Source organism: Rattus norvegicus, chromosome 3, assembly GCF_036323735.1.
Source record: "Rattus norvegicus strain BN/NHsdMcwi chromosome 3, GRCr8, whole genome shotgun sequence".
In the NCBI taxonomy this organism is placed as follows: domain Eukaryota; kingdom Metazoa; phylum Chordata; class Mammalia; order Rodentia; family Muridae; genus Rattus; species Rattus norvegicus.
The window spans coordinates 159226323-159254108 of record NC_086021.1 but is presented as its reverse complement, the minus strand read 5'-3'; the positions used below and the strand labels follow the sequence as shown (position 1 = coordinate 159254108).

At 41.0% G+C, this 27786-nt stretch overlaps 1 protein-coding gene and 1 pseudogene across 6 annotated transcripts in view; one reads left to right on the top strand and one right to left on the bottom strand.

Moving 5' to 3' along the window:
* Window positions 1–2615: 2615 nt before the first annotated feature.
* Zfp120 (zinc finger protein 120) overlaps window positions 2616–27786 on the bottom strand; it is a 45322-nt gene continuing 20151 nt past the window's right edge. For 2 of the 6 annotated variants that reach the window (XM_063285044.1, XM_039106642.2), the window contains exons 2-5: window positions 7691–7817; window positions 7437–7497; window positions 6214–6335; window positions 2616–6095 (exon numbers count right to left, since the gene is read on the bottom strand). In XM_063285044.1, the coding sequence (XP_063141114.1) occupies window positions 5833–6095; window positions 6214–6335; window positions 7437–7497; window positions 7691–7817 (573 nt within the window). In that variant the 3' untranslated portion in view covers window positions 2616–5832. Of the gene's footprint in view, window positions 6336–7353; window positions 7498–7690; window positions 7818–27786 lie in introns of all 6 variants that reach the window. The other 4 variants (XM_063285043.1, XM_006235189.5, XR_005502578.2 and 1 more) reach the window with 3 other exon arrangements.
* Window positions 13746–15762, top strand: Agfg1-ps1 (ArfGAP with FG repeats 1, pseudogene 1; annotated as a pseudogene).

Below are 27786 nucleotides of genomic sequence, written 5' to 3'. Positions count from 1 at the left end.
CCTGGTTAGAGGAGGTGGCTTCTTCAGGTTCCATATCCTCATGCTGTGTATCTCAGTTGAGCTCACCTGCTTTGATTCCTGGCAGCCTCCCAACCCAGGTCTCTGGCAGGTCCTAGTGATGACTCTAACCCCACCACCAGCTGCAAATTTCCATTCATTCTCCTGGCCTTCTGGCCCTCTCTTTTGCTTCTTCCCACCCTGATCCTGATGCCTCTTATTCCCCTCCTCATCCCCTCTGCTACTGAGTTCTCTCCCTCCACCTGCCTCCTAAGACTATTTTATTCCCCATTCTAAGTGAGATCCACTCATTTGAGATAAAATAATTCAGGTAAAGATGATCAAGGCAAGAGAGAAATGCAGAGAGAGAGAGAGAGAGAGAGAGAGAGAGAGAGAGAGAGAGAGAGAGCACATCGAGAGAGATGGAGGAAGGGAATGGGGAAAGAGTGGGAGCAGGAAGGCAAGAGCAAGAGAGCAAGGAGGGTACAAGCAGCCCCTTTTATAGTGAGTCAGGCATGCCTAGCTGTTGCCAGGAAACTGTGGGGTGGAGCTTAGACAAAATGCTAACAATGGATGTGCCTTGTCATGTTTGTCATTGCCATATTCCCCATTTATCTGGCTTGGTGTGAGTGGACACTGAAAGAGCTTCAGTGCTTATGTGGGTGTCATTACTTTCTGGCTGATAGTCCATTCTGTCGGTCAAGTTTCCCACAGATCAAAATGAAGATGAACTTTCATGGGATGACGCTGTTTAGATGAATTAGTAATTTTATGAAATTCATGATTTGATTAGTTGTTGGAAGCTAGATTGATTTGAATAATTTTGGAAAGTTAGAGTAGTTGAGGTGGAATCAAGAACAGAATGTGCTCCTTCCTCATAGAATGGGAAGAGCTTCAGAAGTTAGAGAATGGAGTAAAGTGAGCATGGCACCTTACAAGCACGTACCTGTAGTGGCACACAGGCATGGCAGATTTGGGGTTGAACGTTTTGTGGGTGGGTTGATGACACCCTCCCTTCTTTGGAAGTCCCACCTCACTACAGGAGGCACCTTCATATCCCCATATCCCCTGCTGCTAGGAACCTCAGCTTGGGTAATTGGCATAGACTCCCCTTAGCCTCCCCCATCCCAGGTCTTCAGTGAGTCCCAGAGGTGCCCCTCACCAATTTCCCTAACTCCTTACCCAAAACCTAACCCAAACCCTAACCTAACCATAACCCTAACCCAACTTGAGGTTCTTATCATACAAGTCTTTCACTTCCTTAGTTAGAGTTACACCAAAATATTTTATATTATTTGTGGCTATAGTGAAGGGTGTTATCTCCCTAGCTTCTTTCTCGGGCTGTTTCTCGTTTGTATAAAGGAGGGCTACTGATTTCTTTGAGTTAATTTTGTATCCAGGCATTATGGGGCAAGTGGACCATTCGACCAAACAGAGGAACTGACAAGGTTGAGTGAGACAAACCCTGTAAGCCTCAGACTTGAGAACGGTAGGAGTGGGGCCACTTCCTGCCTGCCTCTACACGCTCTGGAACAAGTCATCACTGACACTCCACTGAGAGGACCGTGGCAATCAGTCACATAGAACCTGGAGTTCTCCATACCTATGAGGTATCTTGATAGGCCCATTTTCAGCCAATGAGCTCCCCATCCTGGGCATCACTTCCTGCAAAAGTATTTAATCCCTGGTTCACCCTGAGTAAGGGGTATATATTCACATCCACCACCCAAAAAAGCAGTTTGAACAAGCAAGGACTGTCTCTTTATCAAGGACCACTGCAAGGGAGACCTTCATCATCAAGAGCTATGCCTAAATCTCCCAGAGAAGGCCTTCTCTCTCCCAGCCCCTGTATTGCCTGCACTCACCGGGAACCAAACTGGGCTCTGCCCCATCCCTGGCTCTGCCCCCTCCTTTCTGCCTGGTATGACCTGAAGGAAGTGTGAATCTCGCACTCCTATTCCCAACTCCCAGCACTATCCCTATGGCACCTGGATATATAGGAGACTGGGAAGCACAAAAATAGTCCCAGACTCTGCTGTTTCCCTCCCAATCCAAGGACCTCCCATTATGGACTGTTCTGCCTCCAGAGCTGTGTGTAGGTGGCACCAACACCCTTCTGGAACCATAAGCCAGATTTATACCTTTTGTAAGTTTCTTAGACATCGTGTTTTATCACAGCAACAGAAAAGACACTAATACACACTCATAAAGTTTTATGCCTGGATGAGTTATTTCATGTAATTGATGAGAATAGTGAAATCTAAAAGGATTACCTTATTGTTTAAATTCAATTCATAGGGCTTTGTTCATATTAGCACGCAAGTATAAACAAGGAGGGACAGCATCCTGTTTGAACAGATTGTTGACCTTGTCATGCTTTTTCCCTCAGAAACATAATTTTGTGTAACTGAATTGCCCAGGACCAGTTTCAGTTGTTTTGAGGGTCTTGAGACTGGATGGATTGGATCCACACGAAAGAAAGAGTCTCAGGCAGGGGTTGGGGATTTAGCTCAGTGGTAGAGCACTTGCCTAGCAAGCGCAAGGCCCTGGGTTTGGTCCCCAGCTCCGAACAAAAAGAAAAAAGAAAAAAGAAAAAAAAAAAGAGTCTCAGGCAAGGATGCAGGTGCAAACTGACAGTAACTCATTGTTGTTCTGAGGCTGTGCTCGGAGACAGCTTTCAGGTTCTCTCTCTGAGTTCACCTCAGTCTTTTATTGGTTACACATTTCCTTGTTATACAATAGTACATAATCAAAAGCCTTTTCATTATTTTCCTCAAACCCATTATTTTTTCTGAAAAGCCCTATGTAACTATGTCACCAGAAAGCACAATGCACTCAGTGTCTGCAAAAGCAAGTTATACGTTAACTTTTAACTCTCAGAAAACCCTCCACATCTCAGGTCATATGGGCACAAACTAGTGGTTACAGCATTGGCATGAGAATAGAAAGGTGCTAAACAGGTCAGGGTTATAGTAGTAATTTTAGCTTGTTTAACTTTGCAGACTCTCTTCCTCCAGTTTACTGAACTCCTCCAAATATCTATTTCTACAGTATATTTCAAACTCTCCCATATGCAATATTAATTTTTTTTTACAGCTTCCTGCAGGGCTCCTTCACAAGCTCAAATTCTATCTCTTAGAACTTGTACCCTAGTTTCTTTAGGTACGTGATGACAGGGGGTCAAATTAATATGTTCCAATCTTTCCAGGAAAGTCAGTTCACTAATCTAATGACCTGCTTGAGGGGTCCAAACACTTCTACTCCTCTTTTTATGTTTTGTATTATACATGTATCTTCCAATTTTCCTTAATAATATTTCTAAATCAAACTTTCTATTATTAGAAATCTCCTCTCGTGGAGACTCTCACCATTGCTCACTTATCCACTAGACCCAGTTTTTTTCTTCCTCTAACTTGTTCATTGTATGGTCATCCCTGTCCGTAGTGACTCAGGCACAGTGTTGCTTTTCCTTGGGGGTCTTCTTTCTTTTAACTACTAAACCTTCAGGTTTCTCAAGAACATTTCCTGCTTCGAATATTTCCTGGTACAACATAATCATCATAAGTTGGCAATAATGTCCCAGAGAACAATTAAGGCAGTCAACTTCCATACAATCCCTTGTCCCATTATGCCTGAAATGACTGCTTGAATAGCCAGGGCTAGAACAGTTTGTTCCTAATAGACATCAGAGTCATTTCCTTCTCTAGTAGTGGCCTCAATCCTTTTCCCAGAATTTTTTACCTGATTTGTATCTGAGGACAAATATGGCATAGAAAAAGTGCAATGACAGACAAGCATGCAAGAAAGAGCAATGCCATCTGTGTGCTAAAAGCCAGAGGTGCATGATTCAGACTGAAAATGCTCCCGCAGCTGAAACCGTGTTGTGCAGCCATAGTCACAACCATGTTGCACTTGGCTGAATGTAAGGGTGTTAGCTACAGATCTTAGCAAATGCTTAGTCATAGATTCTCTTCGGTATCAGTTCTTTAAGGTCCTCAAAGACTACTGTGATACGCAAAAGCTTTCAAGATTAATTATACTCTAAAGGTTTACTATTGTATAAAGATACTATCAAGTGCAAATATTACCATCCTGAGTACATTTTTGGGTTCCTTTGCAATATGTCGTTTAGTCATGATTTTTAAGACTACTGTTACATACAAAGGATTTACCCTACCACATTGCATATTCATAGGATTTCTCTCCAACATGTGTACTTTTATGTACATACCTGTGTTCTAAAACAGCTTTATCATGTTGATTACAACTTACAAGTTTCACTCCAGGGAATACTTTTAAGTATTCAAAAAAAGTGCCTTTGATATGCAACTGTTGGAAACAAGTAAAAGAAACCTGTCCAAGGTATTGCATTTTTTGTTATCAGCCTCCATTTATTCATAGGGTACACCTAAGTTCAAGTTCCCTGGCCCTGTGGTAGCTGGGGCCTTCCCAATAGCAGACCAGCTTCCATTATTCATATATGCCCATGAAAACATATTGACTGTCCCTAACCACAGCTTCTGTTATTCATCTTTTGTTCCTCAAAACATAATGGCCATTCCTAACCACAAAAGAATAAATGGATATGATTAGTTAGACTGTATCAATTGACATAGACCAACTAGATAAGGAAAGCCCTTATCACTAAATCCTGATTGACGGAAAACAAAATGGAGCTGTAACTTGGCACAGATATTTCTGGTTTTCAAACTTAAAAGCTCTATGCCATACTTGCTCTGAGTGGGGAGGTGGATGGGCAACATGTGACAGCTCAGTTTCCAAGTATGTTCTCTGACCCTGATCCATCCGTAGCAGCTTGATTGTATAAGTTCTTATCACTTGCATTACCTGAGTTTGAGTTTTGTTGATCTCAGAGAACCCCATAACACAAAGGCTTTACCACATTGCTTACACTCACAGAATTTCTCTCCAGTATGAATGCTTTCACGAAAGGCTTTGCCATATTAAATATATTCATAAGGTTTCTCTCTGGTATGAATTATTTCATGATTATCAGGACTAATGAACTGTGAAAAGGCTTTAGCACATTAAATACGTTCACAGGGTTTCTCTCCAATATGGATTCTTTCATGATGATGAAGGCTATAGAAATGAGCAAAGCCTTCACCATACTAAATACACTCACATTGTGGGTTCTTTCAGGCCTTTGAAAATTACTGACATGCAAAGGCTTTACAACATTGACTACATTCATAGGGTTTCTCTGCAGTATGTTTTTTTTATGTATTCAAAGATGACCATGATATGTAAAGGCTTTACTACATTGGTTACACTAATAGGGTTTCTCCACAATATTTTCATTTTTATGTATTTGGATATTACTGTTTTGTGAAAAGCCTTTATCACACTGGTTACACTCAAAGTGTTTCTCTCCAGTATGAGGTCTTTCATGCATCCGGAGACTACTGTAACATTCATAGTCTTTACAACATTGACTACATCCATCAGGTTTCTGTCCTGTGTGAATTCTCTCATGCCTTTGAAGAGAACTGTGACGTCCAAAGGCTTTACCACACTGATTACATTCATAAGGTTTCTCTCCTGTGTGAATTCTCTCATGCCTTTGAAGAGAACTGTAGCGTCCAAAGGCTTTTCCACACTGGTTACATTTATAGGGCTTCTCTCCAGTGTGTGTTCTTTTGTGCACTTGGAGACTATTGTGACACACAAAGGCTTTACCACATTGGCTACACTCATAGGGTTTCTCTACAGTATATCTTCTTTTATGATATAGGAGACCACTTTGATATGCAAAGGCTTTACCACATTGCTTACATGCATAGGGTTTCTCTCCAGTATGTATTCTTTTATGTATTAAGAGATGACTGTTTCGAGCAAAGGCTTTACCACATTGGTTACATTCAAAGGGTTTCTCTCCAATATGTGTCCTTTTATGTATTTGAAGATGACTGTGATGCACAAATGTTTTACCACATTGATTACAGTCATAGCTTTTTTCTCCTGTGTGAATTCTTTCATGCCTCTGAAGATGACTGTGGCGTCCGAAGGCTTTGCCGCATTGATTACATTGATAAGGTTTCTCTCCTGTATGACTTCTCTCATGCCTTTGAAGATAACTGTGATATGCAAAGGTTTTACCACATTGGTTACACTCATAGGGTTTGTCTACAATATGTGTTCTTTTATGTATTTGGAGACTACTGTGATGTGCAAAGGCTTCAAAATATTGGATACCTTCATAAGGTTTCTCTCCAGAATGAATTCTTTCATGTCTTTGAGGATGACTCTGATATGCAAAGTCTTTATCATACTGCGTAAATTCAGAAAGTTTCTCTTCAGTATAACTTCTTTCGTGCCTGCAAACATAATTGGCATATGTAAAAACATTTCCACACTCAATGCACTGATGGATATTTTTATGTATGAATTACTTTTACAATTTGGTCTCACTGTAATGTATTATCACTCTACTGACTCTTCATTATGGGTTGTTTGCATCTTTGACAATACATGGGATGGGAAGAGCATGGATTACATGGCTCATATTAATAGCATCTTTTTTCATATGTCTGAAGAGAACTGAAAGAAGTCAGAGCTCTAGCACAACAATTGTATTCATAAATCTTGCCTATAGTGTAGGTCATACTACATTTGCGGAGTGAACCAAGACAAACAGAAGAATTCCATAGTCCTAGTACTCATAGCAATTTTCTACAGTATAAGTTTGTGAATGTCACCAGTAAAATTAGAAAACCAATTATTTGTAAACTTATAGCATATTTAGAAAGTCTACTCAATGTGGGGAGTACTACAGATCTTCTAATTGTGCTGGAAGAGGGAGAGGTTTGTTGTGTCTTTCAATATTCCTATGTTCACATGGCTTATATCCATTGTGATGTTATGACCACCTATTAAAAGGAGAATAACAAGTAAAGGGTTCCACATGGCAATCACACAGTTTGACCTTTTTTCTCATATAGATGTGGTACAGGGATTAAGGTTTTTCCACAGCAGCATTCTTGATCATAAACTGCCCTTCTTACTAAACTTAGCAACATTATTACAAGTATATGATTGATGCCAACTTTAGTGTGGACTATTTGCCTATTAGAAGGTTTTGAACATATACTTATCACCTATTCAGTATGTACGCCTCACAATGTCTAAGTGGTATGGGATTAAACACACTGGCAGTTCCACAGCATAACTATTGGATATGCTGTGATTTAAATGGTGAGATCTGTTGAGACATTATTTCCTTGCTTTGTACTTAGAGGAATGGCTTGAAAATACAAATTATATACCAGGGACTGAGATACATCGTTTGCCTTATGTAATAATCACCCATAACTTAAAGCAGTGCTTTTTTTTTACCCTGTTGCTTTTCTTTAAAACTTGCAGGACATACTAAAATTTCTCCAGAGGCATATTCTTATCAGCTTGCACTTGAAAATTACCTTCCATCTCTTCCAGAACTTAGAAAATGTCCTTCAGTGTTATGGTCTTTCCAAATGTAGCCTGAAATATAGTACCAGAGACTATGTTATATTATTGGAAACTAGGCAAAATTTAAGTTACTATTTTCAGAGATCCTTAGAACCATGACTGAATTCACCTCATCCTCATTCTCAACTGAAATTACAAAAAATAACAATAACAAAGAGACAGTCACCCTAGATTTTAAAAAGTGGAAGAAATTTCACTGTCTTACCTATAGCAGCGAGATTCCGATAGGTCTCCAGCATCACATCTTTGTAGAGACTCTTCTGAGAGGGATCCAGCAAAGCCCACTCTTCCCACGTGAAGTTCACATGCACATCATCATAGTTCACTACATCCTAAAAGAATCCCATACATGTGTACATGAGAAAGCATGACACTGGCAACACAGTACATGGATACTTCATTGACAATATATTCAAGTAATTCTGGTGCTTACACCAGAATGAAATGACCTCTACTTATACCCTGACACAAATGATAAATGGAACCACAAAGTCATTTTAGAAGGAAACTGAATAATGAATGAGGTTCACCTCTGTCATTTCTGCACCCCTTGAATATGATGAAAAAAAAGACATAAAGATACACAAGTAACCAGATCATCAGTATTAATTTAAGCGCACATCGGCTAAATTGTATGAACAAATACTAACTAAAAGATGGTGTATCACTCATGCCTTTAATCCCAGCATTCAGGAGGCAGACTCAGGTGTGTCTCAGAGTTGGAAGCTAGCCACATGCGTGAAATGAGTGAAATGAGTTAGAGGACAGTAAGTGGTACATATTAATGCCCAACTCCCCTGCAAAAATCAGTCTATAGCTGTTGCCTGAGAGGCTCTGCCAGAGCATGACAAATACAGAGGTAAATGCTCACAGCTGGCCATTGAACTGAGAACAGGATCTCAATTGGAGGAGTTAGAGAAAAGATTGAAGGAGCTGAAAGGGCTTGCAACCCCATAAGAACAGATATACCAACCAACCCGAGCTCCCAGGGACTACCAAAAAGACTACACATGGCCAGACCCATGGCTCCAGCTGCATATGTAGCAGAGGATGGCCTGGTTGGGCACCAATAGGAGAAGAAGCCCTTGGTCCTGCCAAGGCTGCCCCCGCCCCACTCAGTTTAAGGGAATGCTAGGGCGGGGAGGTGGGAAGGGGTGGGTGGATGGTTGGGGGAACACCCTCACAGAAGAAGGGGTGGGGGATGGGCTAGGGGGGTTATGAACTGGATACTGGGAAAGAGGATAACATTTAAAATGTAAATAAAAATGCCCCCCAAATCAATCAGTCACACAAACAAAAAAGAACACAGCACAGCGGTATTCACTGAAGTTCCTACAAAGAATTGTACATTCACTCCAGTTCTGTATTCATCTTCTAGAAACCTAAAGTTTAAACTATAACATTAATAAGATCTTACTAAAAAATGAATGCATGTTTAAACAGCTACAAATGGATGAAAACATTAGCAATATAAATGTTGATCAGAAAAAGCAACATAGGGCAGGAGAGATGGCTCGCCAGAGCTAGGACTGGTCATGTCAATAATTGCATTAGGGTTAACTGCCAGTATTTACATGGAGGCTCAAAACTATCCATTATACCAAGTTTAGGAGGTCCTGAATATCAGGCACACATGATAAACATATTCAAGCATATAGGCAAAATACTCAAATTCATTCAAAAAATTTAAAACAAACACAACATGGTAGTAATAATGCCACACTTAAATAATCCATGACTCAGAAGGTCCAGGTAGTATGAATGCCATGAACCCTGAGGAAAATAATATACTCTCTGCTAAATTTCAAAATTTAATATGTAGATGAACACCAGCCCGACAGCATATGCTTGCATGTACAAAAACTAACGGAACAGTTTTAACCACAACACACTAGACACAAACAGGAAATGGGTTTAGTGAATGGTATAGACACACAAATATCATACCTAATAACTTATCCACAATGGCCCGCACTACAAAAATTTCCATATGCTCTTCAGAAAAAGCCACAGAGGAGAGACAAGTGTTCAAAAACACCATCCTATCTAGGAGCCTTTTTGATTCTATCAAGTACATTGTGACTCTAGGATAGTAGTCATCCTATCATAAAAATATATTTAGTCTACATTCCATGATCCTAATAGTCTGCAACAGCCCCTATACTGTTGAAACGTCCAAAGACTCTTGACACTCAGGGTAATCTCTTGATTGCCACATCTTGTAAAATCAAAAAACAAGTTGCATCTTTTCAACATGCATTGGCACAGAATACCATTTGCCATTCCAATAGAGAGGAATGTGTAAGTTGTACCAAAGCAAGAAAACTGATAGGGGCAAACATCAAATTCTGTAGCTCTGTCTCAGACACATTGGGGCTTCAGTTTCAAAGGTCTTAGATGGCTCTACCTCTACGACCTCTCATACATCTCTCAGTTTCAGTATGTCCACTCCTTATATGCACATCTCCATGGCAGATTCCTCATAGCTTAGGAATATAATCATCTTGTGGTCTCAAAATACAACTCAGGCTTCATCCTCATAGCTTCATGCAATGAACTCTTATAATATCCTGACTGGAGCTCAGACTCTGCCAAACAAAGTTGAATAGAACAGTGCTGAACTGAAACCAGAGTGGGAGAATCCATGACCATACATTTCGCATTCTCGTTTCCAGAATCAGCACAAGATGGGAGAGCTTCTGAAAATTGGCTTCTAAATTGAGATGAACCTTGCCACATGTCTTAGTCATGGTTTCTATTTCTGCACAAACATCATGGCCAAGAAGCAAGATGGGGAGGAAAGGGTTTATTCAGCTTATACTTTCACATTGCTGTTTATCACCAAAGGAAGTCAGGAGTGGAACTCAAGCAGGACAGGAAGCAGGAGCTGATGCAGAGGTCATGAAGGGATGTTTCTTACTGACTTTGCTTTCCCCTGGCTTGCTCTCTTACAGAACAAGACTACCAGCCCAGGGACGGCACCACCCATAATGGGCTGGGTCCTACCCCCTTGATCACTAGTTACAGGTGGATCTCATGAAGGCATTTCCACAACTGAGGCTCCTTTTTCTATGATAACTCCAGCTTGTGTCAAGTACACAAATACACAAAACTAGCCAGTACACCACATGTGGACCATAGTTGTAGCAAATTTTATATGAAGTTCCTTTATGGGAATAGGAATCACTTTGTCTACTCCTTCTGTTAACTGAAGGCTTAGCAAGAGGGAGTCTTACTCTCAGGTCACCCTCTTAGGCTTCCAATCCAGAGCAAGGGCTTTTTCTCTTTAATGGTGATAGTGTCCTTGAAAATTTCTGCCCCTATTTCAGCACTGACTGCATCTGAAACTACCTAGTGCTCTTTTTCTCTACAAACCACAGACTGCATTTCTTTCAACCCCACTTGTTGCTTTTTTCCCACTACAGTCCTGAATGAGTCGAGGTAATAACCATCCAAAAGATTCAATATTCCAACTAAAAATCAGCCCCTTATCTTTGAATTTTGCCTTACTCAGTTCCTCAAGGTACGGGCAGAATAACAAACATTTGGGGCCAAAATATCACACATGACCTCTAGCTAAAATTTTCATGACATCGCTTTCCCCCTGAAATCCTATGACGTCAACTTCCTGTGCCTGTATTAGTCTACAGTGTGGTCTGTCAGGTCCCACAAGAACAGCAGATGAAGATCCGTGTGCAGCTTTCTGTGCCTTTGCCATCCCAGTCCTTACGCTTTCCACATTCCTCCAAAAGAGAACATTCCCAGGCTCTGTCCAGAATCAAAATCAATTTTATGTATCTTTTTTTTGTTGTTGTTCTACTTGCTACTCAGGTAATGAATGGTTTTTCTTGATGCTTCTGTCCAGTTATAGCCCATCATTTTGAGAGCTTAAGACAGAAACTGAAGCTAGAAAATGCAGGCCAAAAACCATGGGGAAACATTGTTCTTAGATTGCTCTCTTGTTTGGTCACTGTCCCCTGCTCAGGTAATTAGCTCTCTTATCCAACCCAGGCACACTTGCTTAGGGATATTATTGCCACCTCAGTGAAAGTACCTTCAAACATCAGTCATCAATCAACACAACCTCTCACAGACATACCAACCAGCCATTTTCCTGGGGCACACCCTCAACTGAGGTTCCCTCGGGTGACTGTATGCTTTGAAATGTTGAAAACTGAAGCTACCTATGATGCTCAGAAAATGACAAAGTTTTAATAACCCTAAACCAATGTGCTACCCACACCGATCACTTTAGCGAAGCCCCAAACATTGATGATCACAACTAGAAAACATAGATTTGCCAATAAATGCACAGAGGTGAGTCTTTGAGATCAAGAAAACTAAAACTGTTTCTTCACATAAAGTCCCCCAAACCAGCAAAAACTCAAGGAACTCATAACATATTAAATATTCAGAAGACAAAAAAAGGCGGCACCACTGACTAAAGTAGAAGAAACAAAGAGAGACCTATAAATATGCCACAGCCCTTTAAACAAGAACTATGGGATCACAGTCAAAATCAAAGAAATCACTGGCCAGCACTAAAGCTGTGGACTTTGCCAATAGTAGAAAATGAATTGGGGAGGGAGGCCTATTCTAATTGGAGAGGTTTGCTTAAAGCATACAAATGTTTCAACGTTGGAAAAAGTAATTTTCACTGCTAAAAAATACCTTGTTCTCTTATGATGAAGAAAAGGAAGTCTGTTAGGGTCATTTAGAAATAAATCATTTTGTTTCCTATGATTATGACTGCATACAAGTCTGTGCCAGTTTGAGGTCATGCAAACTTTTAAAAGCCAAATGCAAGAAAGCAGATTTTTTTCAACAGCGCATGGCTTGTACTATACCCCTAAACATCTTGTTTTACACTAAATGCTTTATAAGTATAATCACTTTTAAAAACATATCTATTCCCATTTTATATGTATGGTGTGTATGTGAAAGACTGTCTTCCCTGTGTATACAGGTGGTACGCAGGGGAAGAGGGTTTCAGATTCCCTGGACCACTCTCTGTAAATCCAAAGAGCCAACAGAAACCCAGGAACAAAACTTCCGCCTTGGAAGATAAACCTGGAAATTAGTACCTAGACCTAAAATCAGACTAAATATAGACGCGTAGACACCAGTTTAGGAACGTAATTATTAACAGTCAGCAAAACATGTCATCAACAGAACAAAACTATCCTCACACAAGTCCTAAATATTCCGACATAGGTGAAAGCACAAGACGAAGACCTTAAAAGGAACTACGTGACGATGACAGAGGTCCTTAAAGAGGAATGGATGAAATCCCCTTTATAAAATCTAGGAAAACATAATCAAACAACTGGGGGGAAAAACAACAAGAAATTCCATATATCAAGGGAAGAAAAACCAAGCAAACAATTGGAAAAAAAAACATAACTGTTCATGACCTATAAATGGAAATAGAAACAATAAAGAAAACACAAACCGAGGAAATCCTGGCAAGGAAACTTTTGGATTGCAAAGAGGAACTGTAAAGGCAAGGTTTACCCACAGACTAGAGATCGAGGTAAGAATCTCAGGCATTTGAAGGTTTAATAGAAAAAAACAGATACACAGGACAATTATCTTTGGATAATTACATCTAAAAATGACTTCTGGTCTGCACTTCCACCGGGGCAGACTGGCCTGTCTGTACCTCTTAACATGCCACAGACTGCAAGTCACTTAGGAGATCTGCTGTAGTCAACCAGGGTAACAGATAAGACATCTGGCCAAATAACCACAGAAGCTGGGACCCACAAGAAGCAGACACAGGTAGCCCCACTTCCCACAAAATCCATCCTCCTTTCCATGTGCACCTCTGCCAGGGCAGATTCTGCTGTCTACCACTCTTAACACCCCACAGTCTGTAGGTCTCCCAGGAGATCTGCTGAAGCCAGGGCCACAGGTCTCCCAGGAGATCTGCTGCAACCCAGTGACACAGAAGACAGGCTCCAGATAGAGATACCCAGGCCACTTAACACTAGAGATAACCAGATGGCAAGAGGCAAGCACAAGAACATAAGTAACAGAAGCAAATATACTTCGATACCATCAGAACCCAGTTCTCCCACCACAGAAAGCCCTGGATATCCCAACACACCCGAAAAGCATGATGTTGACCTAAAATCCCATCTCATGAAGATAATAGAGACCATTAAAGAGAATACAAATAACTCAAAGAAATACAGGAAAACATAGTTAAACAGTTGGAAGCCCTTAAAGAGGAAACAAGTCTCGTAAAGATATACAGGGCCGGCTCCTGGCACTGCCGGCCTCCTCGGTCGGTCGGAGCCGTGGCCATGGCGGCCAGCGCGAGGCGGAAGCAGGAGAAGCACCTGAAGATGCTACAGGGCATGACGGGGCTGCCGCACAACCGCAAGTGCTTCGACTGCGACCAGCGCGGCCCCACCTACATGAACATGACAGTCGGCTCGTTCGTGTGCACCTCTTGCTCTGGCAGCCTGAGAGGGTTAAGTCCACCTCATAGGGTGAAGTCTATCTCCATGACAACATTTACACAACAGAAAATTGAATTCCTGCAAAAACATGGAAATGAAGTCTGCAAACAGATTTGGCTAGGATTATTTGATGATAGATCTTCATCAATTCCAGACTTCAGGGATCTACAAAAAGTGAAAGAGTTTCTACAAGAGAAATATGAAAAGAAAAGATGATATGTTCCACCGGAACAAGCCAAAGTGGTGGCACCGGTTCTCGCTTCTATTTCAGGGTCCTCTATTTCAGGGTCCTCTGCCAGCAGCACAAGCAGCACCCTGGAGGTCAAGCCCCTGAAATCTCTGTTGGGAGAGTCTGCACCAGCACTGCACTTAAATAAGGGCACACCTAGTCAGTCCCCAGTTGCAGGTTGCTCTCAAGGGCAGCAACAGGAGAAAAAGCAGCTTGACCTTTTGAGTGATCTTGGTTCAGACACCTTTGCTGCTCCAGCTCCTCAGTTGACAGCTACAGCCAATTTTGCTAACTTTGCACATTTTAACAGTCATGCAGCGCAGAATTCTGCAAATGCAGAGTTTGCAAACTTTGATGCATTTGGACAGTCTACTGGTTCGAGTAATTTTGGAGGTTTCCCCACAGCAAGTCACTCTCCTTTTCAGCCCCAAACTACAGGTGGAAGTGCTAGATCAGTAAATGCTAATTTTGCTCATTTTGATATCTTCCCCAAATCCTCCAGTGCTGATTTTGGATCCTTCAGTACATCCCAGAGTCATCAGACAGCATCAACTGTTAGTAAAGTTTCAACAAACAAAGCTGGTTTACGGACAGCAGACAAATATGCGGCACTTGCTAATTTAGACAATATCTTCAGTGCTGGGCAAGGAGGTGATCGAGGGAGTGGTTTTGGGACCACGTTGGTTTGGCTCCTGTTGGTTCTGTGGTTTCAGTTCCCAGTCATTCAAGTGCATCTTCTGACAAGTATGCAGCCCTGGCAGAGTTAGACAGCGTGTTCAGTTCTGCAGCCACCTCCAGTAATGCGTACACGCCCACCGGTGATCCTAGCAGCAGTGTCTTCGGAACAGTGCCTGTGGGTGCCTCTGCTCAGACACAGCCTGCTTCAAGTGGGCCTGCTCCATTTGGAGCTACGCCTTCTACGAATCCATTTGTTGCTGCTACAGGTCCCTCTGCGGCATCATCTACAAACCCATTTCAGACCAGTGCCAGAGGAGCAACAGCGGCAACCTTTGGCACTGCAACTGTGAGTATGCCGGCAGGATTTGGCACTCCTGCCCAGTACAGTCTCCCCACCAGCTTTAGCGGCAGTTTCCAGCAGCCTCCCTTCCCAGCCCAAGCAGCTTTCCCTCAGCAGACAGCCTTTTCTCAGCAGCCCAATGGTGCAGGTTTCACCACATTTGGACAAACAAAACCAGTGGTAACACCTTTTGGTCAAGTAGCAGCTGCTGGAGTGTCTAGTAATCCTTTTATGACTGGTGCACCAACAGGACAATTTCCAACAGGAAGCTCATCAACCAATCCTTTCTTACAGCCTTACATAGAATAGACACTGCGCTGGAACGAACTTTTATGTGACCATGTTACATCTCTTCGCCTCTAGCACTGTTGTCTTGTTTCTCTCATGTTAAACATGAGAGAAGTCTTTAAAATGCCTGCATTGTGTATTAAACACCAGGTAATATGTGCAAAACAGAGGGCTCAGCAACAATTTTTCACTTGTGAATTGGCAGGAAAAGGTAGCGGCATCATGTAAGTTAAAAATTGGCTAATGTTAACCCACATTCATTATGCTGCAGCACTGTTACATATTTTTCTTAGAAATTAGCTATTTGTGCATATCAGTATTTGTAACTTTAACACATTGTTATGTGAGAAATGTTACTGGGAAAATAGATCAGCCACTTTTAAGGTGCTGCCATCTAGCTTGAAATGAATGATTAAAATCATTTGAAACATTGCTTCTGGAAAATTCAGATTGGAAGGTTCTATTCGTTCTTGAATTTTTCCTTCTGAAGAGCTCTTCTATTCGTACATGGCTAAGTTCTTTAAGGATGTGGAGGACACCTGTCTGCGGCTAAAGCTGATCATGTTTTGCTACAGTTTGCAGGTGAACAAAATAAATACTAGAAAATATGCTATTGTTTTTGTGTTCTTGCTGCAATGCCTTTACCAAAGTGGCCTTAAATAATGAGTAGAGAGTCAAGAACATCTTGAACTCTTAAAGACTTGTAGTGACTAACTTTTTTAAAATGGCCATGTAGAAAATTTATTAAAACTACTACTAGGACTGCTATATTCAGGAATGTGACAGTGGAAAAGCATTTAAATGTAGCTTGTCAGATTCACCATGCTACTTCTAATTTCTCTGCAACTTCTTAATTTTGTGAAATTTGTAAATATGTAGAGAATTTGCATGTATGTGTATTTACAAATATTTTTAAAAGATCTTGAATTCTCAGACTGCAAAGTGCCTACTTTAACTCTTTTCCCTTCTGTGTGCATTGTCTCTGAATGTACTGGAAGCAGACGTGCACTGACCGTGACCATGACGTGGTCGCACCAGAGGTCCCCTCACTTTCTGGACAGACTAATACTGTCTGTCAAACGTTTGTTTGTGTTTGTTTTGGGGATAAAGGAAAAGGAACCCAATGTTACCGTAAAGTGATGAAATACTTGTGTAAAATGGTAGCAATACTAATATTAGTTTATCTTTTTGTTAATATTCAAATGAACTTGTTTAAATATTTATATGTATAATGCCTCATTCATCACGGGATAATTTGGCCCTTTCATCAAAACCAAATACAACTAAGAATTGAAATGATTAAAACAATTTTCGAACAATAAAAAAAAAAAAAAGATATACAGGAAAACACAAACATGTGAAAGGATTGAAAAAAGTGGTCCAAGACCTAAAAATGGAAGTAGAAACAACAAAGAAATCAGAAATGGAGGCAACCCTGGAATTGAAAAATCTAGGGAAGAGGTCAGGAGCTACAAATGCAAGCATCACCAAGAGAATGCAAGAGATAAAAGAGAGAATCTGAGGTGCAGAAGACACCATAGAAGATATTGGCACAATGGTCAAAGAAAATACAAAGCAAACAAAGCCCCTGACCAAAACATCCAGGAAATCCAGAACACAATGAAAAGACCAAGCCTAAGAATAATAGAAATCGAAGAGAGGGGCTGGGGATTTAGCCCAGTGGTAGAGCGCTTACCTAGGAAGCGCAAGGCCCTGGGTTCGGTCCCCAGCTCCGAAAAAAAGAACCAAAAAAAAAAAAAAAAAAAGAAATCGAAGAGAGTGAAGATTCCCAACTCAAAGGACCAGAAAACAACTTCAACAAAATCATGGAGGAAAATTTCCCCAACCTGAATAAAGATGGCCATAAATGTACAAGAGGCCAACAGAACACCAAATAGACTGGACCAGAAAACAAAATCCTCCCATCACATAATAATGAAAACACTAAAGGCACAGAACAAAGAATAATAATAGCTGTAAGGGATAAAGGCCAAGTAACATAAAGGCAGACCTATCAGAATACACCAGACTTCTCAACAAAGACTCTAAAAGCCAGATGATTCTGCACAGATGTAATCTAAACACTAAGAGAACGTACATACCAGCCCAAGATACCTTGTGAAACTTTCAATCAGAATAGATAGAGAAACCAAAATATTTCAGGATAAAACCAAATTTTAAAAATATGTATCTACTATTCCAACTCTACAGACAATTCTAGAAGGAAAACTCCAACACAAGAAAGGTATCTATACCAAAGGAAAAACAAGAAATTAATCATCTCACAACAAACCCAAAAGGAGACAATCACACACACACACACACACACACACACAACCACCTCCAACAACAAACATAATAGCTTTAATATCTCTCAACATCAGTGGACTCAATTCCCCAATAAGACATAAGCTAACAGATTGAATACACAAGCAGGATCCAGCATTTTACTGCATACAAGAAACACACCTCAGTGACAAAGACAGCCACTATCTCAGAGTAAAAGGCTAGAAAAGTTTTCCAAACAAACGGTTCCAAGAAACAAGTGGGAGTTGCCATTCTAATAACCAATAAAATAGATTTTTGATCACAAGGTTATCAAAATAGATGTGGAAGGACAGTGCATATTCATCACCAAGAGAAAGCCTCAATTCTGAACATGTATGCTCCACAAGCAAGGCACCCACATTCATAAAAGAAACTTTATTAAGCTCAAAACTCACATTGAACCTCACACAATATTAATGGGAGACTTCAACACCCCACTCTCACCAATGGATGGGTCATTAAACCAGAAACTAAACAGAGACACAATGAAATAGAAGTTATGAACCAAAAGGATTTAACAGATATATATCTACAAAATATTTCACCTGACAACATAAGAGTGTACCTTCTTCTTCTCAGCATCTCATGGTATCTTCTCCAAAACTGACCATATAATTTGTCACAAAACAAGCCTCAACAAATACAGAAAGATCACAGACTAAGGATAGACTTCAACAACAACAAAAACAGAAAGCCAACATAACTATGGAAAGTGAACAACTCTCTACTCAGTGATAGCTTGGTTAGGGAAGAAATTAAAAACGTTCTAGAATTCAATGAAAAGGAAGACACGGCATGCTCAAACTTGTGGGACATTTATATGAAAGTAGTGCTAAGAGGGAAATTCATGGTACTAAATGTCTTCATAAAGAAATTGGAGAGATCCCACACTAGCAACTTAACAGCACATCTGAAAGCACTTGAACAAAAAGAAGTAAACACACACAAGTGTAGTAGATGGCAGGAAATAATCAAATTCATAAACATAATAAAAGCAATATACAGCAAACCAACAGCCAATACCAAATTAAATGATCAGGTACTTGAATCAATCCCACTAGAATAGGGAAAAGACAAGGCTATCCACTCTCTCCATATCTATTTAATATAGTACTTGAAGTTCTGGCTAGTGCAATTAGATAACAGCAGATCAAGGCGATACAATTTTGAAAAAGTCAAGGTATCACTCTTTGCAGATGATATGATAGTACACATAAGCAACCCCACAAATTCTAACAGAGAACTCCTACAGCTGAGGAACAACTTCAGCAAAATGACTGGACATAAAATTAACTCAAATCAGTAGCTTTCCTTTATACAAATAACAAACGGGCTGAGAAAGAAAATAGGGAAACAACACCCTTCACAATAGTCACAAAAAGTTTAAACTATCTTGGTGTAACTCTAACTAAACAAGTGAAAGATCAGTATGAAAAGAACTTCAAGTCGCCCAAGAAAGAAATAGAAGACCTCAGAAGATGGAAAGATCTCCTATGCTCATGAATTGATGCTATTAACATAGTAAAAATGGCCAACCTACTAAAACCAATCTACAGAGTCAACACAATCCCCATCAAAATTCAGCACAATTCTTCACAGACATGGAAAGAAACATTCTCAACTTCTATAGGAAAGAAGGAAACCTAGGTTAGAGAAAACAACAATAAAACAACTACTGTGGGAATCACCATCCCTGACCTCAAGCTGTATTACAGAGCAATAGTGATAAAAACAAGCAAACAAACAAACAAACAAACAAACAAAAAACATGGTATTGGTACAGAGACAGACAGGTCGATCAGTGGAATAGAACTGAAGACCCAGAAATAAACTCACACATCTATGGACACTTGATCTCTGACAAAGAAACCAAAGATATACAATGGAAAGAAGAAAGCATCTTCAATAAATGGTGTTGGTCTAATTGGCAATCTTTATGTTGAAAAATGAAAATAGATCCATATTTATCACCTTGCACAAAGCTCAAGTCCAAGTGGATCAAGGACTTCAACAAAAAACCAGATACACTCAATCTAATGGAAGAGAAAATGGGAAAGAGCCTTGAACTTAAAAATTAGCACAGGGAGGAATGCCCTAAACAGAACTCCAATGACTCAGGCTCTAACATCAACAATTGACAAATGGGACCTGCTGAAACTAAAAAGCTTCCATAAGGCAAAAGACACTGTCAATAGAACAAATCGACAACCTACAGATTGGGGAAAAAAATCTTCACAAACCGCACATCCCACAGAGCAATATATCCAAAATATAAAAATATAAAAAGAACTCAAAAACCTAACCTCCAAAAGCCCAAACAGTGCAATTAAAAAATAGGGTACACAGCTAAATAGAGAATCACAACAGAGGAATCTCAAATGGCAGAGAAGAACTGAAAGAAATGTTCAAAGTCTTCAGTCATCATGGAAATGCAAATCAAAAGAGCCATGAGATACTACCTACACCAATTAGAATAGCTAAGATCAAAGAACTGTAATGACAGCACATGCTGTCAAGGATGTGGAGAAAGAGGAACGTTCTTCCAGTGCTGGTGGGATTACAAACTGGTACACCACTCTGGAAATTGGAAATCGATCTACCTGAAGACCCAGCTATACCACTCTTGGGCATATACCCAGGAGATACTCTACCAGGAGATGTGCTCCACTATGTTCATAGCAGCCTTATAATAGCCAGAAGCTGGAAACAACCCAGATGTCCCTCAACCAAATAATGGATGCAGAAATGTGGTTCATTTTATACTATGGAATACTATTCAACTACTAAGAATGAGGACATCATGAGTTTTGCAGGCAAATGGATGGAACTAGAAAATATCACCCTGAGTAAGTTAAGCCAGACCCAAAAGGACATACATGGTATGCATTCACTAATAAGTGGATATTAGCCAAAAAGTGCAGAATGCCTAGGATATAACCCACAGAACTTAAGAAATTTTACAAGCAGAAAGGCTCAAGTGAGGATGCTTCAATCTCACTTAGAAGGGGGAAAAATAAATGAGGCAGAAGGGGGGAGGGATCTGGGTGAAAATGGGGACAGGAAGGAGAAAAGTGGAACAGGATCAGGTATGGGGGTGGAAGGAGAGAGGAGAGAAGGCGAAAGGACCAGTAGAATGAATAGAAATATGCAGCCTTGGCTGCCCACTCTCTCCCTATTCAATATAGTTCTTGAAGTTCTAGCCAGAGCAATCAGACAAGAAAAGGAGGTCAAAGGGATACAGATTGGAAAAGATGTCAAAATATCACTATTTGCAGATGATATGATAGTATATTTAAGTGATCCCAAAAGTTCCACCAGAGAACTACTAAACCTGATAAACACCTTCAGCAAAGTGGCTGCGTATAAAATGAACTCAAACAAATCAGTAGCCTTCCTCTACACAGAAAAGAAAAAAGCCGAGAAAGAAACTAGGGAACGACACCCTTCATAATAGTCCCAAATAATATAAAATACCTCTGTCTGACTCTAACCAAACAAGTGAAAGATCTATATGATAAGAACTTCAAGCCTCTGAAGAAAGAAATTGAAGAAGACCTCAGAGGATGGAAAGATCTCGCATATTCATGGATTGGCAGGATTAATTTAGTAAAAATGGCCATTTTACCAAAAGTGATCTACAGATTCAATGCAATCCCCATCAAAATACCAATCCATTTCTTCAAAGAGTTAGACAGAACAATTTGCAAATTCATCTGGAATAACAAAAAACCCAGGATAGCTAAAACTATCCTCAACAAAAAAAAGACTTCTGTGGGAATCACTATCCCTGAACTCAAGCAGTATTACAGAGCAATAGTGATAAAAACTGCATGGTATTGATACAGAGACAGACAGATAAACCAGTGGAATAGAATTGAAGACCCAGAAATGAACCCACACACCTATGGTCACTTGATTTTTGACAAAGGAGCCAAAACCATCCAATGGAAAAAAGTTAGCATTTTCAGCAAATGGTGCTGGTTCAACTGGAGGTCAACATGTAGAAGAATGCAAATTGATCCATGCTTATCACCCTGTACAAAGTTTAAGTCCAAGTGGATCAAGGACCTCCACATCAAACCAGATACACTCAAACTAATAGAAGAAAAAGTGGGGAAGCATCTGGAACACATGGGCACTGGAGAAAATTTCCTGAACAAAATACCAATGGCTTATGCTCTAAGATCAAGAATCGACAAATGGGATGTCATAAAACTGCAAAGCTTCTGTAAGGCAAAGGACACTGTGGTTAGGACAAAACGGCAACCAACAGATTGGGAAAAGATCTTTACCAATCCTACAACTGATAGAGGGCTTATATCCAAAATATACAAAGAACTCAAGAAGTTAGGCCACAGGGAGACAAATAACCCTATTAAAAAATGTGGTTCAGGGTTGGGGACTTAGCTCAGTGGTAGAGCGCTTGCCTAGCAATGGCAAGGCCCTGGGTTCGGTCCTCAACTCAAAAAAAAAAAAAAAAATGTGGTTCAGAGATAAACAAAAGAATTCACAGCTGAGGAATGCTGAATGGCTGAGAAACACCTAAAGAAATGTTCAACATCTTTAGTCATAAGGGAAATGCAAATCAAAACAACCCTGAGATTACACCTCACACCAGTCAGAATGGCTAAGATCAAAAACTCAGGTGACAGCAGATGCTGGCAAGGATGAGGAGAAGGAGAAACAATCCTCCATTGTTGGTGGGATTGCAGACTGGTACAACCATTCTGGAAATCAGTCTGGAGGTTCCTCAGAAAATTGGACATTGAACTACCTGAGAACCCAGCTATACCTCTCTTGGGCATACAACCAAAAGATGCCCCAACATATAACAAAGACACGTGCTCCACTATGTTCATAGCAGCCTTATTTATAATAGCCAGAAGCTGGAAAGAACCCAGATGCCCTTCAATAGAGGAATGGATACAGAAAATGGGGTACATCTACACAATGGAATATTACTCAGCTATCAAAAACAATGACTTTATGAAATTTGTAGGCAAATGGTTGGAACTGGAAAATATCATCCTGAGTGAGGTAACCCAATCACAGAAAAACACACATGGTAAGCACTCATTGATAAGTGGCTATTAGCCCAAATGCTCGAATTACCCTAGATGCACAGAACACATGAAACTCAAGAAGGATGACCAAAATGCGAATGCTTCCCTCCTTCTTTAAAAGGGGAACAAGAATACCCTTGGGAGGGAATAGGGAGGCAAAGTTTGGAACAGAGGCAGAAGGAACACCCATTCAGAGCCTGCCCCACATGTGGCCCATACATACACAGCCACCAAACTAGATACGATGAATGAAGCAAAGAAGTGCAGGCTGACAGGAGCCGGATGTAGATCGCTCCTGAGAGACACAGCCAGAATACAGCAAATACAGAGGCGAATGCCAGCAGCAAACCACTGAACTGAGAATGGGACCCCCGTTGAAGGAATCAGAGAAAGGACTGGAAGAGCTTGAAGGGGCTCGAGACCCCATATGAATAACAATGCCAACCAACCAGAGCTTCCAGGGACTAAGCCATTACCTAAAGACTATACATGGACTGACCCTGGACTCTGACCTCATAGGTAGCAATGAATATCCTAGTAAGAGCACCAGTGGAAGGGGAAGCCCTTGGTCCTGCCAAGACTTAACCCCCAGTGAACGTGATTGTTGGGGGGAGGGCGGCAATGGGGGGAGGGTGGGGAGGGGAACACCCATAGAGAAGGGGAGGGGTAGGGGCTAGGGGGTGTTGGCCTGGAAACCAGGAAAGGGAATAAGGATAGAAATGTAAATAATACCCAAGTTAATAAAGATGATAACAATAACAATAATAATAACAATAACAATAATAATAATAACAACAACAATAATAATAATAATAATAATAATAATAACAACAGGGGGAAAATTCCTAAAAATGTATAACAGGAACACTGATTCCAAAGCTATATGTCATGAGAAGACTCAGAATTCTCAATAGGAATATGAAGAAGTAGTACTCTGGGGCAATGTGACTTCTGCACTTCCAACAAAGATATGATAATCCAGAATATGTACAATATTTGTGAAAAGCACTGGAGATGGGGAAAAAAGACAAAAGCATAAGCCTAAAAATAAAAATATATTCAAGTTTTCATCTAAGTACCTAAGGAAACTACACCAGAAAAAAATGTGAACTTGACCAATGTTACCTGTGATTGTATGGGTATATAAATTAAATAAACACAGATGCCATAACTCCTATAAAAATGACTCGAGGGGCTGGGGATTTAGCTCAGTGGTAGAGCGCTTGCCTAGGAAGCGCAAGGCCCTGGGTTCGGTCCCCAGCTCCGAAAAAAAGAACCAAAAAAAAAAAAAAATGACTCGAATAGTTTCCTAAACTGTTATTATTTTGCCCCATGTCTCTGTAAATGGAGGTGATCAGAAAGGTGGGCTATGACCCTGCAACCACTCATGACCCCTTGTGGTTTCATGCAGACACAGCCCTTCTGAAGCCCACACAAAATAATGCTGAAGAACAATTTACTGTTTGCTTCATGCCACACGGATTATGTCACAAGATGTGCAATTTGTCCAATCCACCTACCCACCACCACGCACACCTGAGAAACGCCTGCGTCTCAGAAACTCCTTTTGTACCCTGACTTGAATTTCCATGAATCATGCCATTGTGACTGGAAGTAACAGAAAAGTAAAAGATTCTAATCAAATATGGCTGAAGGATTATCCCTATCACCTCCCTTCTCCCAATTTCTAAACCACTTATAAAACTTCTCAGACAGAACTGAGTGTGGAACGCGAGGGTCAGTACTTACGGAAACCGGACCTTCAGTTCCCCAGTGTCTCCCTACTGTGCAGCAAGCACACTGCCTTGGGGTACACCTGGAGAGTGATATCATGAGCACCCCAGCTTTGCACTGCCAGTGTTCACCTTAACCTCCCCATCCCAGGAAATCCACACTCAGGGAGGGCCACAGGACAAGAGCCTCTGCTCAGATCACAGCGCTGACCAACGGAACCAGTCTGACTCACAATCCGTCTCAGTCACAGCAGATCAGACGCTGAGGGCTCAGCAGTCTCGCTCCTCCTGGACTGGGGACACCAGTCTCAACTAATCTGGAACCCTGGAAGCTCCCACACAATAAACATGGCACGGCTTCCGGTCCTCCTCACAGCGTGCTACACCTGCATCTGAGGAGAATCCTGTAAAGGATCTGCATGCTACCTTCTACTGGTGATCCTGACTGCTAGGCCTCCCTCATAAGCTTGGAAAACCCAACTGGACCTCATGACGGTAGCAACTCCTCTCCTGAGGGATCAGAGACCAAATGCCTCAGACAACTGAAGCCTTCCTAAGTCTGCCTTTCCAGCCTAGGTGCAGACAGAGCCCTAGTCTGGGAAGATTATATTTAATGGAATTTTCTAGTCTCTTAGAGCACTTCTTTCCTCTTCCAAGACACTGGGTCCTCTGTTTGCATATTCCATTACACACACAATGTCCAGTCCACCCATCTCTACTTCATAGTTGGGAAGTCCTGCAGTCAAGTTCAAATAGTAACAATAATTAAAGCAAAACATGGTCATGGATTTTACAGCAAGAAGCAGTTAATGGGAGGTGAATGGAGGAAAAAAGAAATAAAAAAAGAAAGGACAAGACTGCTCCTACTTATCATGGAGGACAAAGTTTACTATTCATAAAACAGGAGAACATAGCCAGAACCAGGAACATGTGGGAGAGTCCAGACAAGTGTGGAGAGAGGAAGGAGGGAAGAAGCAGGAGTCAGACCAAGGCATCAGTATGATAACTGATAGATGTAAAAGAGGAGGTAACCCTAACCAGCATGGTTGGATTATATAAGGAATGGCACCCATGAGAAGGGTGGTCCTAGACCTGGGCTACAGGGCAAGGTACGCCAACCATACCCTACGTCAGGTAGGGACTGAGGTCTGCTAATGGAACCTGACAGGCAGGTTTGCTTTGCTTTGCTAAATGGGCTCTTCAGCCATTTGTCCCAGGGTTTCAGACTTAACGGTAGGGGGAAAGGAGAAGGGTGAGATGATTTAATTATACTCCCAAAAATTATTTTTAAAGTTAAAACCTGCTTTATGATCCAATATTCTTCAGGGACTAAACATATGTCCTAGAGCCTCTCAAGTATTATCATATCTTTCTGCTCATATTGTGTATTTTAAGCTAGAAAAAAAAAAAAAACAATATTCCTGTTTAGGCACAGCCACACCAGTTTGTCTGGATCTTATGTTACATGAACTAGTTTAAATAGAGAAATTTGGTTTCTAGAAATAAGTTCAGTTCCTCATCCAGATTCCTGATTACTCTGCTCTGGGAACCTCCTAGACGGTCGGTTTGGACTTCTACTGATTGTCTAAAACTGATTACCTGACTACTCATTGCTATTACCAACCACTGTCAAAACAAAAACGGCCCTTCCCCCTGCCTTTCTGTGCTGGGATTACACCAGCTTCAAAGTTGGTCAGTGAACTCAATTCTTACACAGGTCCCTCTTTATTTGTAACCCCCTCAGCCCAAATCCAGACATTCATTCACTACTCTCCTTTTCTTTTCACTGACCAGTCAGAGCCCAGCCTGAAAGGAGTTGCAGAACAGTCTTCGAAGCACCAGGCCGCAAAGGCAGGATTAGGTGTTCATAGCATGTCTTAACTACGTAGCAGACGGAAAGGCTGAGCTATAGGAGACGTTGCTCTAAACAGACACAAATACGAAATACCTTTAGAAAACAATGAAATTCTTAATGAGTGGGAAACATCTGAGAATAAAATCAAGAGATCAGAACTGCAATAAATACATAAGGAAAGTGATATTTAAGAAGTAGCACCAACAATTGACTTTGTAAAAAGATCAATATAATTGGAAGGACACATAGGTATAATGACTTAGGAAAGGAGCAGTCTTCTCTGGTAGAGGGAAAGGCATTAACGTGATAGTGTTTGACCTTGCCCCTGTGTGCAATGTTAGCTGCTGAGATCTTTAACCTGACACACAGGCAATGGCATGTGTTTAAAATCTATGAGCTGACTTAACTGTGCCAATCAGGATTGCACATACCTATATAAGTCCCATAAATAGAAAATATTCATTCGTTCCAACTAACCTAGTCAACGCGTACACCCACCAATAGGGTCTGTTTTCATTCACATGTATATTAGTCAGGGTTCTCTAGAGCCACAGAACTTATGGAATGTCTCTATGTTAAAGGAAATTATTAGAATGACTTAGTCTGCAGTCCAACTAACCCAACAATGGGCAGCTCTGAATGGGAAGTCCAAGAATCCAGTAGTTGATCAGTCCGAGGAGAGTACGTGTTTCAGTTGGTCTTCTCTATAAGCTGGAATTCTGAAGAAGGTTCCAACAGATGTGCTGGCGAATAAGTAAAACCAAGAGAAGGAGGAAGAAGGAGGAAGAGGGAGAAAGAGGAAGTAGAGGAAGAGGAGGCGGCCTTCCATCTTTCATCCTTATGCAGGTCTCCAGCAGAAGGTGTGGCCCATATTATAGGTGTGTACCACCATGCCTGGATTTGGAACTCGCTTTATCCCTGGCTGGCCTTGAACTCAGATCTTCTTCCTCTGTCTCCTGGGATTAAAGGTGTGTATTACCTTGTCTGGATCTAAGCTCTGCATGGCCCCTATGTCTCAAGATCTGGACCATAAGCTTGTGTCATCCCAGGTCAACATCCGAGTCAGAAACCTGTCTTCCAACCTCAAGATCTGGACTGCAGTCCATGCATAAATTAATACATGCTGTAAAATTACAAAGTCATTCACTCTGCCTGAGGTAGGTCCTTTGCATAATGGTGACGCCTGCAGCTGACTCTTCAGCGTTAGTCTGCGGTCTAGCTACTGCCCATCCTGTTTCATCTGACAGTGTACACAGTAAACTGTTCCTCCTGAAGGCAGAAGGCATGCTCCACAGGCAAAATACTTTTCCTCTTACTGAA